At 39.1% G+C, this 13,482-nt stretch overlaps 1 protein-coding gene across 1 annotated transcript; it reads right to left on the bottom strand.

The window, feature by feature from the left end:
• Positions 1 to 6,280: 6,280 nt before the first annotated feature.
• LOC149841434 (sterol carrier protein 2-like) lies at positions 6,281 to 9,129 on the bottom strand. Its single transcript, XM_090004800.1, has 4 exons — positions 8,838 to 9,129; positions 7,359 to 7,419; positions 6,749 to 6,848; positions 6,281 to 6,582 (listed from the first exon to the last, which is right to left on the bottom strand). Exons 1-4 carry the CDS (start codon positions 8,961 to 8,963, stop codon positions 6,501 to 6,503), a joined length of 369 nt encoding a protein of 122 aa, XP_089860926.1. The 5' UTR covers positions 8,964 to 9,129; the 3' UTR covers positions 6,281 to 6,500.
• Positions 9,130 to 13,482: the final 4,353 nt, after the last annotated feature.

Raw genomic sequence — 13,482 nt, 5'->3', positions numbered from 1 at the left:
TGAAAGGCGAAGTGCATTTGCATGTTATGGGTACTCACCAAAGTGAAACCATAATGACCCCTAGCACTTGCCTAAAAAAGTGTAAATGATAAAGAGGTCTTATTATTGCATTTACCTTTTCAAATCTTGAATGTGCTTGAATATTTATGAATGTCCTTTTGGTCAAGGGCATAGCTAGGATTCATGTGAGGGGGGAGGGGGGGGGGGGGGGCAAACAGGGGTGTCGCAAAAAAAAATAAAAATTGGTGTGATAGTCAGGGGGTTCGGGGGCAGCACCCCAAAAATTTTTTTTGAGATAAAATTAAAATTAGATGAGAGAGAATCGTTTACGGTGGTTTGGACATATTCGATGAAGGCCTAATGATGCTCCAGTTAGAAGGATGGAGAAATGGGAAAATATATTAGTTAAAAGAGGTCGGGGTAGGCCTAGGAAGACATGGATGGAGGTGATAGGAAAGGATATGAATGCTTTGAACCTCACTGAGGACATGGCATTGGATAGAAATGAATGGAGGAGAAGGATTCATGTGGAAGACCCAGAATGATTTTCTTTGTTGGTTCATATCGCCGACCCCAATTGTTTTGGGATGAAGGCGTAGTTGTTGTTGTTGTTGTTGTTGTAAAATTAAAACTGCTACAATTATTTATAAAAATCTATTTCATATGGACAAATCAAACTAGTTTTTGCAGTCAGGGCTGGGCTGGGCTATAAAAATGGATAAAAATCTATTTCATATGGAATTAGAGCTGGGCTAGGACTGGGCTTTTAATTATTTTTTTTAACTGGGCTGGGAGGCAGGACTAGGCTACAACCCAGTTCTGCCCCCAGCTCCGCCTATGCTTTTGCCATTACAGTGTCCAATTATGTGGTTTTTGATGGTCCAAGTCATATTTCTTTTCTAGACGGCTCGAATTTTAATGATTGGAAGGAAATTGTACAATTCATATTAGGTTATATGGATCTAGATTTAGCCCGGAGCAAGCCTGAGCCTACACCGTTAACTGACAATAGCACAACTGAACATAAAATTGATTTTGATAAGTGGGAGCACTCAAATAGACTTAGCCTACTGCTTCTACAGTCTCGTGTGGCTAAGAATATCAGGAGCGCCATACCCACATGCAGAACAATAAAAGAATTTCTGGAAGCTATAGAGGCACAATTTGTCAGTTCACATAAAGCAAGGGCTAGCACCTTGATGACAAGGTTAATTTCTATGAAATATACCGGTGGGGGAAACATCCGACAACACATTCTATAAATGAGAAATATGACAACTCAATTGAATGACATGAAGGTCAACATATCTGATTCCTTCATGGTCCACTTAATAATGACTTCTTTGCCTAATGAATATGGACTTTTCAAGATCTCCTACAACACTCATGATGGTGAATGGACATTCAATGACTTGATGTCCAAGTCTGTCGAGAAAGAAGAGAGACTGAAAGGAGAGAAGATACATAGTGCACATGCGTCTTCTCATAAAGGTCACAAAAGGCATGGACCAAAGAAGAATGTCATTAAGAAAAAGGCAAAGAGGAACTTAGATGCATCTGTGTCCAAGGGTCAGGCGCCAAGTCCCATGATGAATCTTTTATCAAGTGCTTCTTTTGCAAGAAGACGGGACATTTAAAGGCAGACTGCATGAGGCACAAGAAATGACTGACAAAGAAATGTAATTTGTCATTCGTTTCTCATGAATGTAATTTGATCAACATTTCAACTAATAGCTAGTGGATTGATTCAGGTGCCACTGTCCATATTGCCAATACCTTGCAGGTCTTCCTGAACAGAAGGGATCCAACGGATTATGAAAGGAGCATCTTCTCAGGAAACAAGATACGCTCACATGTTAAGGCCGTTGGAACCTGCAGAGTGATTTTGGAAAATGGTTTTATTTTAGACTTATTTGACATATTTTATGTACCTACATACAGCAGGAACCGTATTTCTGTGTCAAAACTGGATTCTATTGGATATTGTTTTATATTTGAAAATTCAAAAATGACTATCTATAAGAATTCAGTTTTTGTTGGTTCTGCGAATGTATGTGATGGATTGTATTGTCTGGAAACTAATGTCCAATTTTATGAAACCGTTTCCTCAGAAAATGTGTTGATTGGCAATAAATGTGACTTATTAGAAGAGCAATTTTATATGCTCTGACATCGTCGTCTCGGTCATATCTCTAAAGATAGGATCCAACGACTTGTGAAAGAAGGGATTCTTAAATCCATTGATTTCACAGTTAAGAAATTGTGTTTGGATTGCATAAAGGCCAAGCAAATCAACACATACAAGAAAGGTGCCAAAAGGAGCAACCACAAGTTGAAAATTATTCATACAGATGTATGTGGACCTTTCTCTCCTTGTCATACAAGAGAAAGGTACTTTGTCACCTTCATTGATGATTACTCCTGATACATGTATCTCTACTTATTATTTGAAAAATATGAAGTCTATAATGTTTTCAAAGACTTCAAGAAAGAAGTAGAGAAACAAATATGAGACATAATAAAAATAGTCAGATCAGATTGAGGTGGTGAGTACTATGGGCGTTTCACATGAGATGGGACAACGGGAAGGACCATTAGCACAATTTCTTAAGGAAGAAGGAATAGTCCCTCGATACACCATACCGGAAAGTGCATACCAGAATGGTGTAGCTGAAAGAAGAAATCATACGCTTAAAGAAATGGTACGTGCAATGTTGAATTATTCAACCCTTCCCATCACACTGTGGGGTGAAACTATGTGAACAACTGTACATGTCTTAAACAAAGTGCCTACTAAGGCTGTCTCAACAACACCTTATGAGTTGTGGACAGGTAGGAAACCATGTCTAAGTTACATGCACATATGAGGTTGTCCTGCAGAAGAAAAATTATATAATCCCCATATTAAGGCTTTTGACCCCAGGACAATCACTGGTTTCTTCATTGGTTATTCAGAAAGGTCAAAAGGTTTCAGGTTTTATTGTCCCTCTCATACACCACAAATAGTAGAAACAGATAAAGTTAAATTTTTAGAAGATGATTCTGTTGGTATAAATGCATTATAAAACCTCTCTTTTGAGGAAATTTAGGATAAAGTTACTCCACCTGAAAATTTAAAACTTTCTTTCATTATTCATTCGAATAATGAAACAAAAGTTGATTCTGTTAGTGATGCACCAACTCAAGAAGAACCATTTGTGGATCATGTTGAAGGGCATCCACAAGTTGATCAAGTTAGTTCACCTGTCAGGAGATCCACAAGAATTAAAAGATCAACTATTTATCCAGATTATGTGGTGTATCTACAAGAGCCCAATGATTTCATAGATATTGAAGATCCATCATCTTTTAAGGAAGCTGCTGAGTGTGAGTAATCTTCATCTTGGATAGAAGCCATGAAAGAAGAACTATACTCTATGGCTAAAAACCAAGTATGAGATCTTGTCGAATTGCCTAGAGGAGTCAAGTCCGTAGGGTGTAAGTGGGTCTTCAAGATCAAAAGAGATTCTAAAGGCAATATCAAAAAGTATAAAGCAAGACTGGTTGCTAAAGGTTTCACTTAAATGTAGGGCATTGACTACAACGAGACATTTTCTCCTATCTCGACTAAGGAGTCAATGAGAATTATTTTTGCCCTAGTAGCTCATTTTGATCTAGAGTTGCACCAAATGGATGTAAAAACAACTTTCTTAAATGGTGAATTAAGTGAAGAGGTATACATGAATCAACCTCTAGGTTTCTATAAAGATAAGTCAGACCGTTTGGTTTGCAAGTTGAAAAAGTCAATATATAGACTTAAACAGGCCTCCTATCTATAGTATATAAAGTTCACCAAAATCATTTTGACTTTTGGATTCACTGAAAGCATCGTTGATCGATATGTATACCTCAAGACAAGTGGGAGTAAGTTCATAATTCAGATACTTTATATGGATGGTATCTTACTTGCAACCAACGATAAGGATATGCTGACAGAAACAAAACAATTTTTATCCTTCCATTTTGAAATGAAAGACCCGGGAGAGGCTGCCTATGTTCTCGGCATTGAGATCTATCGAGATAGGTCTAAAGGTGTACTAGGTATCTCTCAGAAAGCTTATATTAATAAAATTCTCAAAAGATATGGGATGGAGCATTGTGCTCCTACTATGACACCCATATTAAAAGGGGATAAATTGAGCCTCAAGAACTGCCCACAGACTCAAGAAGAAAAAGGACAGATAACCATGATACCATATGCATCAGTGGTTGGCAGCTTGCAGTACGCTCAGACATGCACTCACCCTGACATATCATTTGCAGTCGGGGTCCTTGGCAGATTTCAGTTGAATCCGGGTCTTGCTCACTGGAAGGCTGTTAAGAAAGTCATGCGCTATCTGCAAGGGATAAAGGATTATATGTTAACCTACAGAAAGACGAACCACCTTAAGGTTATTGGCTATTCAGATGTAGATCTCAGAAGTTGTCCTGATAGTAGAAAGTCTACCACAGGATACATTTTTCTGCTAGCCGGTGGTGCGATTTCTTGGAGGAGTGGGAAGCAATCCACTATTGCTGCCTACACCATGGAGGCTGAGTTCATAGCTCTATTCGAAACAACTTCACTGGCCATTTGGTTGCAAAACTTCATCTCAGGACTTCAGGTGGTTAAATCCATTGGGAGACCACTGAAAGTATTCTGTGATAATAAAGTCGCTGTATCCTTCTCCAATAACAACAAAAGTACTACATCTTGTAAGCATATGAAGTTGAAGTATTTTATTGTAAAGGAGATGACAGAGAATCTTTTGGTGCATATTGATAACATATGGACTAAGGAAATGATAGTTGATCCTCTTACTAAGGGTTTGGCCCCGAGATTATATGCCGAACATGTTAAGAGGATGAGCTTGTTTGAAATCATGCAACCATGTACACTGACTTTTATGTGATCACATTTTGATAATAAATATATGATTCTTTCTTTCTTTCTTTTTTTTGTTGGTTATGCATCAAGTTTGCTCATAAAGTTTAAGAGTTTAGCATAACAACAAATTTGGACTGATAACGTGGACTTAAGACCTATCCCCATGAACTTTCACATACTCGGGTCAAGTGGAAGAATGTTGAGAAATAAGGTGCTCCTTCGTATGTGCTTCTTCCCATGCATCATACCTTTTGGTATGATGCATGGTGACCCTTCGGAGGTATCCTTTGGATACCTATATATACACCACATGATGGGCAGTGATGGGATGGTGAAATTGAAGGCTTACAAAGATCGGTCCCTGCTCACCCACTGCTTGAAGGTTTGTACTCATCAACAAGAGCAGTTGGTCTGAAGAGATCGCCCGACTTTCACATCAACGCAATGGCAGGGACAAGTATGCAATGATATCCCTTCATCTATGTATTATACACAATGTGTTTACTCCTCCGTTTCTCCACACACAATGCTTTCCAGGAAGCGGCAAAAATGCGACAGAGGGTCGGATCTATCTAACAGAGGGTAGATCCGACTGATATATACACTTATCTGTCAAAAAAGAGACAAATCCAGCCAACCTTTGATCCACCGATCAGAGGCCAAATCTGGTTAGTGTGGGTTTGGACATATTAAAAAAAAAATCTGCTGTGAAAATCCCCTTCCTTAAAAAGAAGAGGGCCAGCATAGGAGCATCTTGGATCCGCTGGACAACGATGATCCGGCCGGTGATGGCTCGGATCTGCCAGATAAATGAAGATCTGTTGTAGTCTAGGATAAAAGAGGAAATACAGTGGATTATATTTACCACAATGCCCTTGCAAGTATGGCTTTTGCGCGCATTAATGTTTCATTGTAGCAATGGCTTGAATAATTAAGATGGCTGGATTGTTAGGATTCAAGTTAGCCATGTTTGTAAATACTTTATGCGAATTTTATCAAGTCTGCAGAATGTTCATGTGAATCCCTTTTTTATCGAGATGTTGCGACCTTTAGACGGCATTCGTATCTATCGCACGAACATCAACAGATTCGCTTGTGCAAAGAATAAAAATATCCTAAAAAAGTCAAGAATCAAAATTTTGAGCATAAAAAGGCATTTAAAAAATTGCGCCATTTTACAAGGACAGTCCGATCATTTTCCAAGTGTAAATCTCCTGGTACCAAAACTTGTTAACCATGACAGATTTTTGTGTACTTTAGGTTCATCTAGAGATTCTAGATGAATCTCTATATCAAATTTGCATGTGCATATTACATGGCATAGCATAACAGTAAACTGTACATGTTCAGATTATTTAACTACTAAGGAAGATGTTACATCAGAAACAGGATCATTATTGATGATGAATATCCTTGCATGTCACCGATCTTTGAAGCAATGTCAAATCATAAGGCCAATCAGATGTCTACTCTACTAATTTGGATATACTGTAGGCCTTTCAAACTAGATGCAACTCCCTATAAGGACATGTATAAAATATCTCAAAATACACTTTATTATAAATCACAATAAATTGCTTAAACATAAGCCTGCTCAAAGCTTGGAGGGCTTTGGAAATATGTCAGGAGTAAACTTCTGTGCAGCACTCAAGCTGCCCTTGATCTTCATTGCTCCCCTGCAATAAAAGAGAATAAATTTTAAAATATTGAATTCCCATAGAAACAAGAATGTAACTCAAATTTTCTAGAGCATTGACTTCAACAAAGCCATGTATGTAGCGAGATCAACAATGAATGGTTCATCTCATATGAAAATTCAAGTGATCAATCTTTGTACAATACCTTATAAATGCAATCTGGGGATTCATCTTTCCGGTGGCTATGCCCATAAAATCATTGTCATTGAAGGAAAATGTCACATCAGGTTTGCCTTCATATGGTCCTGGACACCCATAAGAAAACAAACAGTAAAGATCATTAAAAAGCCACTACTTGTAATTTCTTCAGATCTCAGATAAAAATACAAAGCTTAAATTCTATAACCAATCTATCACTCAGATGCTTCGATTCTTCAGTTTCAACAGCTTCAATACCAAACTGGCTACTCAGCAGCAACTTAGGCGATTATGCAAGAATTTCCAGAACAGAATGAGACAGCTCATTAGGCACCAGGAGAAAAGCTTCAAGGGTTTGGGCAAGATCAACTAAGATCAACTTATACTCAACCCATTAAACTAAATGGGCCCAAATTCAGGCCCAGCCAAACCTACCACAAGAAATGTCTAAAAGCTACTTACCAGTCCATCAAGCATTAGAGCAACCAAAACCCATTTGCACCCTGACTATCTACTATAGAAGTCCATGATTGGGCTAAAATGATCTAGGATTACTTGATCCCTGGTTCACCCTATGGACTACATACCTAAAGCACATATAGAATAAGAGAACTCACCCTTTGTCACCTTTCCTTTCTTAAGGTCAACAACATAAGTCTCTTCATCAACGCCAATTTTCTGCAATAAATATCAAACCATTGAATCCATCAAGCAGATGATACAGGAACAAATGCAGCTTTGATTCAAATATGCAGAAGCAATTTTCATCTGAAATTAACAAAAATCAAGCAAGAGCCACACACATTTGCTTGTCCACAAGTATCACATTACAACTGAGATTCAAACTGGAGTCTAGAGTTGTAATAAATGAATAATAACTTTATATAAATTGAAAGAGAAAACAAGATCAAGATTCTCTAAGACAAGCTTTAGTGGCACATATCATGGCAAGAAAATGGAAAGCAAAAGCAAATAGAAAACAGCTAAAGTTTCCTACAATATAAATTAATCCACATTACAGTTTTCACTTTCTATAATCCGCAAGAATGAGTGTGAGTAGTGGATGCCTGTAACAAATTTATGTAGAATAACTCCAATAATCAGACAAATTAAGGATATACAACAGAGCAAGGAATGTTCACGTGATAATGCTGATGTAGGGCCAGAAACAAGATGAGCCGCTCGTGGCTTGGCTCATATGGAGCTCATTCAAACTCATAAAATAGGCTCAACCAGCTGAACATAAACAACTGGTGTAGGTGTTCGACTCGGCTTGGCTTGGCTTGTATGGTTCATTAAATAGTAACAATATATTTTAAAAATATATATTAGGCTCGATGAGTTGAAGTTGAACATAAACAACTGGTGTACGTGTTCGGCTCGGCTTGGCTTGGCTCGTATGGGTTCATTAAGAAGTAACAAATATATATATATATATATATATATATATATATATATATATATATATATATATATATATATATATATATATATGTTTCTTCTCATGTAGCATATTATCGACCAGAATGATTGAAGTGTCTCCGATTGCAACTTGTTCTACTTCACATAACAAGAACCTTCTAAAAGAGAGAATAGCAGACGCCAGATAAAGAAACTATACGGCTGAACAGGTAATACTGAATGCCCAAATACAGAAAACCCTAAAACTCAGCAACCTCTCTAATCAAAATACCAAAAACGGCAGGGAAAAACAAAAAGTCATAAAAACTCCCTCAGCTTATCCAAATCCTCAGTCTAGGGCTACAATTAGAAATAAAAAAACCCCCAATTCCCCCAGCAACTGGGTGAAACTATGGCCGTGTATGGATTCACGGAATTGGGTGGATCACATGAAAATCCTTGCATTATAAACTGGAGAAAAGGAGAATCTAAATGGAACTGGATTCCAATTCCAACAAGTTTCCTGAATCCAAACAAAACCTAAAAGAATCGCGTATCCCTTACTTCATCAGAAACCCTAAATAAGTGACATGAATCCATCGCTCGACCCACAATTATACTTTCAATTAAATGTCAAATCCCCAAAGAAAAATCCGAGAAAAAAGCTAGAAAAGAAATCGAAAAAAAAAACGCACCGCCGGGGCGATATTGAGCTGGTAAACGAGGCCGATCTTCTTCGTGAGCGCCTTCCCCTCGTCGGTGGTGAGATGCTGCTTCATCTGCTCCATCAGAAACGCTGATTTCAGATCCGATTTCCCCATCTCCGCCCCTCTGAAAAAAAGCACCTTTTTCCTGAGATTTCACCTGATTTCCGACGTTCTCAAGTTTTTCTTTCTAGGGTTTTCTTGGAAAGTCGATTCCGAGTTCTGAGGGGAGCGTCTTCTCAGGAAGACGCTGACTCCTCTACGTAACGACTAACGCTAACCTACCTGACACACACACTCATTCATTTTTTGATTTTGGGGATTTTCATTTAAAATCCCACATTTGCTTCATATTCTGAAAGAGCCTCATGTTTTCTCAAAAGACTTTTAAGTGCCTATTTTTTTTTAGTAAAATAGTCAAATGAATTTAACTTTTTTAGTAAAATAGTTTTTTTTTTAGTTAGGCAGACTCCTAGCATTTGGGGTTCGAACTTGCAATGTCCAAAGAGCCAGGGGTGTAGCTAGGATTCATGTGAGGGGGTTGGGGGGCAGCGCCCCCGAAATATTTTTTTTTTAGATAAAATAAAAAATAGCTACAATTATTAATAAAAATCTATTTCATATAGACAAATCAAACTATTTGCTGCGGTCAGGGCTGGGCTAGGACTGGGCTAGGCTACAAAAATGGATAGAAATCTATTTCATATGAAATCAGGGCTGGACTAGGACGACACATCATCTGTTGTCAAGCTTAGAGTTGACAAGTTGTGTACAACGACGACACACTAAAAGTGGGCAATCACATTCCACCTGATCCTCGCTCAGGTTAACTTGAGTTACTCCAACTTAATTCTTGAGTTGACAATTTCAGTGAAAAGTGAGTCTTGAAATGTTAAAAGAAATAAATAAAAGTAATCTTTTTAAAATATAGGGAAAAAGTGGGTTTGAATGAAGTTTTTCATTTATTTTGATTTATTAATTTTAGTTTTAAAAATCTTGACAGTTTATCTAGCCACGTCACATGATCTCCATGGTCTACATCATTCGCTTTATTGTTAAGTTCATAGACTTTTATCTCAGCTGCGTGTGCATAGTAAAGAGTGGGATCAGGTCAAAGGGAGTCCTGATCGGGTGCAATATGATTGCACAAAAATTTGTGCATTAAGCACCCATCCCACACCTGACAGGCCCTGTCCCGAAGATGGGGGGTGATCAGGTGCTTAATGCACAAATATTTGTGCAATAATTTTGTACCTGATATTTTCCTGGTCAAAGGTAGGGTTGGACAATGGGCTGGCCAACGCATGAGTAGTCCGTAATGTGGCTCGTCTGAGCTGGGCCTAGGCTCAGACCAAGTTTTGTCCGGCCCAACACGGGCTGAGCTGATGGTAAACACGGGCCAATATATGCATGGGGACCGTGCAATCAAAGAAAAGCATCCAACGATGATTAAGCAATAAAGTTTTTTTTTTTTTGTCGATCGAGCTCTACATATAGCATCTTTATCATTTATTCAATAAACAACATATTTTAGTTAATGATTGTTCGATATTTAGATGTATTTTTTAAAGTGCTAAAAATCTATGGCAGACAATACTTTGTATTGTAAAAATATAATCAGTCTATTTTTTCATGTTTCAAAAGCATGTCGAGATGTTGTAAAATCTTCATGCAAAGCATATTTCTTATTAAATACAATAAAAAAAATATAAGGTTTGATCGATGAAACACTCAAACACCGAAGAAGGAAAGCCGTCTGATCATCATTGGTTATAGATGTTGCACTTTGCGTTTGGTTGTATGGTCTCCCTTTCCTTATATCATTTCTCGCGTGTATATATATGCACACACAAGAAATACTATATGGGTACCCGGTCTCATTTAGTCCAATGAGTCTAATGGGTGGCTCAAGGGTTTGACCTAAGATCAGGCCCGACACAAACTGGGCTTAAACCTGGCTGATCATTTGACAGGCCAAGCTTGACAATGTGCTGGATGAGCCCGTCCAAAAATTGGGCTAGGCCCATCCGGTTGTCCAACCCTAGTCGAAGGTACCTTAAACGTCAATGGCTGCCTAGGGAGAGAACTCGTTGGATTTTCGCGAGCTCCAGTTGCCACATGGGGAATAGGTTTAACAGAAGCCCCATTTTAGTTTTTTTTTTTTTTTTTCTGTTTCAGTTTTTTTTCTTTGGTTTCTTGCGAAGCACAACAAAATGGGAGCTCACCGAACACCCGAATCAATTCCGGTGAGCTCTATCACTTTCCCTAGGACTGAATATTACCGTCACTCAAGAGGCCCTATTTCAGCTGTTTTTTTTTTTGGCTTTCAGTCTAAAGGAAACACAATGAAGAGGGGAGCTCGCCGGAATCGATTCCGGTGAGCTCCATCGCCTTCCCTACGTTTGAACATGGGAGCTTGCTTGGGAAGCCCCCTTTTTTTTCAGTTACCCAAAGAATGATCTAATTATGTATGACTTGAGAAAATGAATCCACGTCAACTTATCAATAAAAAATGAATCTCATATAAATGAGATTCATTTTCTCAAACCAACCAAACATGAGAAGTAGAATCTCATGAAAAAGTAAATCACGTGAGAGTGATTTTCATGAAATTTACTTTCTCATTTATGAAAAGCAACCAAGGGTACGTTTGGTTGTGTGTGGGTACTGTGCAAATGAGATTCACTTTCTAATCTCCTGAGAACTCGAATCTCATGAGGTTCACTTTCTAAATCGACTCTCATTTGCAAAGGCAGATGAGATTCACTTTCTCATGACGGTACTTTGTGTAAGTTTGCTTGCTTTAGCAAAAAAAAAGCAAATGAGATTCACTTTTTAAAGCGTGAGAGGAAGTGAATCTCATGTGATCGAACCAAAGAAGCAAGTAGAGAGAATAAGAAACAAGACTGAAGAACAAGAAGCAAATTAATTGGTTGTGAAAGTGCTGGCCCAGCCGTTGTTTACCAGTTCAAGACAAGTCCGTATATGTTGAAGAAGCACAAAACAAATATGTTTGTATAGACCTGATGACCACTGAAACTGGGGCTGCAAGCCTGCAACTATACAATACATTTCTTTCACGCCACCATTTCCAAAGCATTCACCAATTCTTTGAATGCCTCAGCTGCATCGGGCCAATGATGAGATGTCTAAAGCAAGAGATGGGTTCAACCTGTAAGTGTATGTCAGGCAAGGCACTAGCCAAAATTGTTTGAAAGTATGAGCAGAACGGTGTCGTTTCCAAGTCAGCTAGACACATAGGACATCTATTACCAATTTGTAGTCCCATTTTTTTGTTGGGGATCTTGAGTATTTGTGTCCAAGCAAAAAAATCTTGCTTGAGGAGATGGTCCCCAACTCCAAAGAGCCATTTTAGGGAACCAAAAAAACCAAAAAAGATCGTCGATAACATGAGGAGACTGTAAAAATCCCATTCTTGTTAGACATTTCGGATTGGGTTTAACCTTGAGTGACCTGGATTGACACAAGACACTAATGAAGGCATTAGTAAAGAGTTAGTGGAGAGGGGATTACGTGAATGTGAAGAATTTACATTCAATGTGGCATGTGAAGGGTTCACGTACATGAATGCCATGTATGTAACCCTCGCTCTCCTCCCACTATAAATTTAAGCTTGATGAGTGCAACCAAGGCGTCCTCTTTTTCTCATTTGGGATCAGGGTCATACTCACCATCAACTTTGATGGCCTGGGCTCATTGTTGGTGTCCATAGGCTGAAGAGAATGCGAGTACCCCCGTCAACGCTCCTTGCGTTCATGGCAGCTACCCGTATGTGTCTTTGCCTTTTACATTTCACTTCTGTTTTAGAACGCCAACAATCCTTGCTCAGTTTCCAAGATATGCTTAGGGGTGGCAATCGGGTCGGGTTGTCGGGTCGGGTTGGCGTGTCAGCATACCTCAACCCGAACCCGACCCGTTTATTAAACGGGTCGGCTGTGGCAAACACGAACCCGACCCGTTTAATAAACGGGTAACCCGACACGACCCGCCAACCCATTTAATAAATGGGTTGGGTCGGGTAAATGGGTTTTCAAGTTCGCGGGTCAGGTTGGCGGGTCGGGTTGGCGGGTCGGGCAGACGGGTTGGCGGGTTGGCGGGTCGGGTTGACGGGTTGGCGGGTTGACCCACCCGCCTAACCCGTTTATTAAACGGGTCAGCCGGGTTGGCATACCCCCAACCCGAACCCAACCTGTTTAATAAACGGGTTACACGGGTCGACCCGTTTATTAAACGGGTTGGCTTAAGCCCAACCCGAACCCGCCTAAGAGGCGGGTTGGCGGGTCGTGTCAGAAATTGCCACCCCTAGATATGCTGGTGTGGGTTCTCTTTGTAGATATGAATTGCATGAAAAATTCAAAGTGCTTGCACTTCTTTTTCCATATTGCGGACCTCTCTTCCAAGCACTTTGACGCTGCCATGAATTAAGATCTTCTGATAGTTTGTGCAAAGACTTTGATTGCAGGCTTTGCTGGAGAGGATCGTTACAGAAGAATTGAGTTTTGTTTCATTTTTGAGGAACTGCAAAAGCTATGGCCGGAAATAAAAGATTTAAAAAAGTTTCATAAAGTAGAAACGGTTTGTTTGTTATCCTGAAAAGAGGTTAATGACAGATTGC

The sequence above is a fragment of the Nuphar pumila genome, chromosome 4 (assembly GCF_984573655.1).
Source record: "Nuphar pumila chromosome 4, dmNupPumi1.hap1.1, whole genome shotgun sequence".
In the NCBI taxonomy this organism is placed as follows: Eukaryota; Viridiplantae; Streptophyta; class Magnoliopsida; order Nymphaeales; family Nymphaeaceae; genus Nuphar; species Nuphar pumila.
The sequence above is the reverse complement of the archived record's forward strand: the minus strand, read 5'-3'. Positions and strand labels throughout refer to the sequence as shown.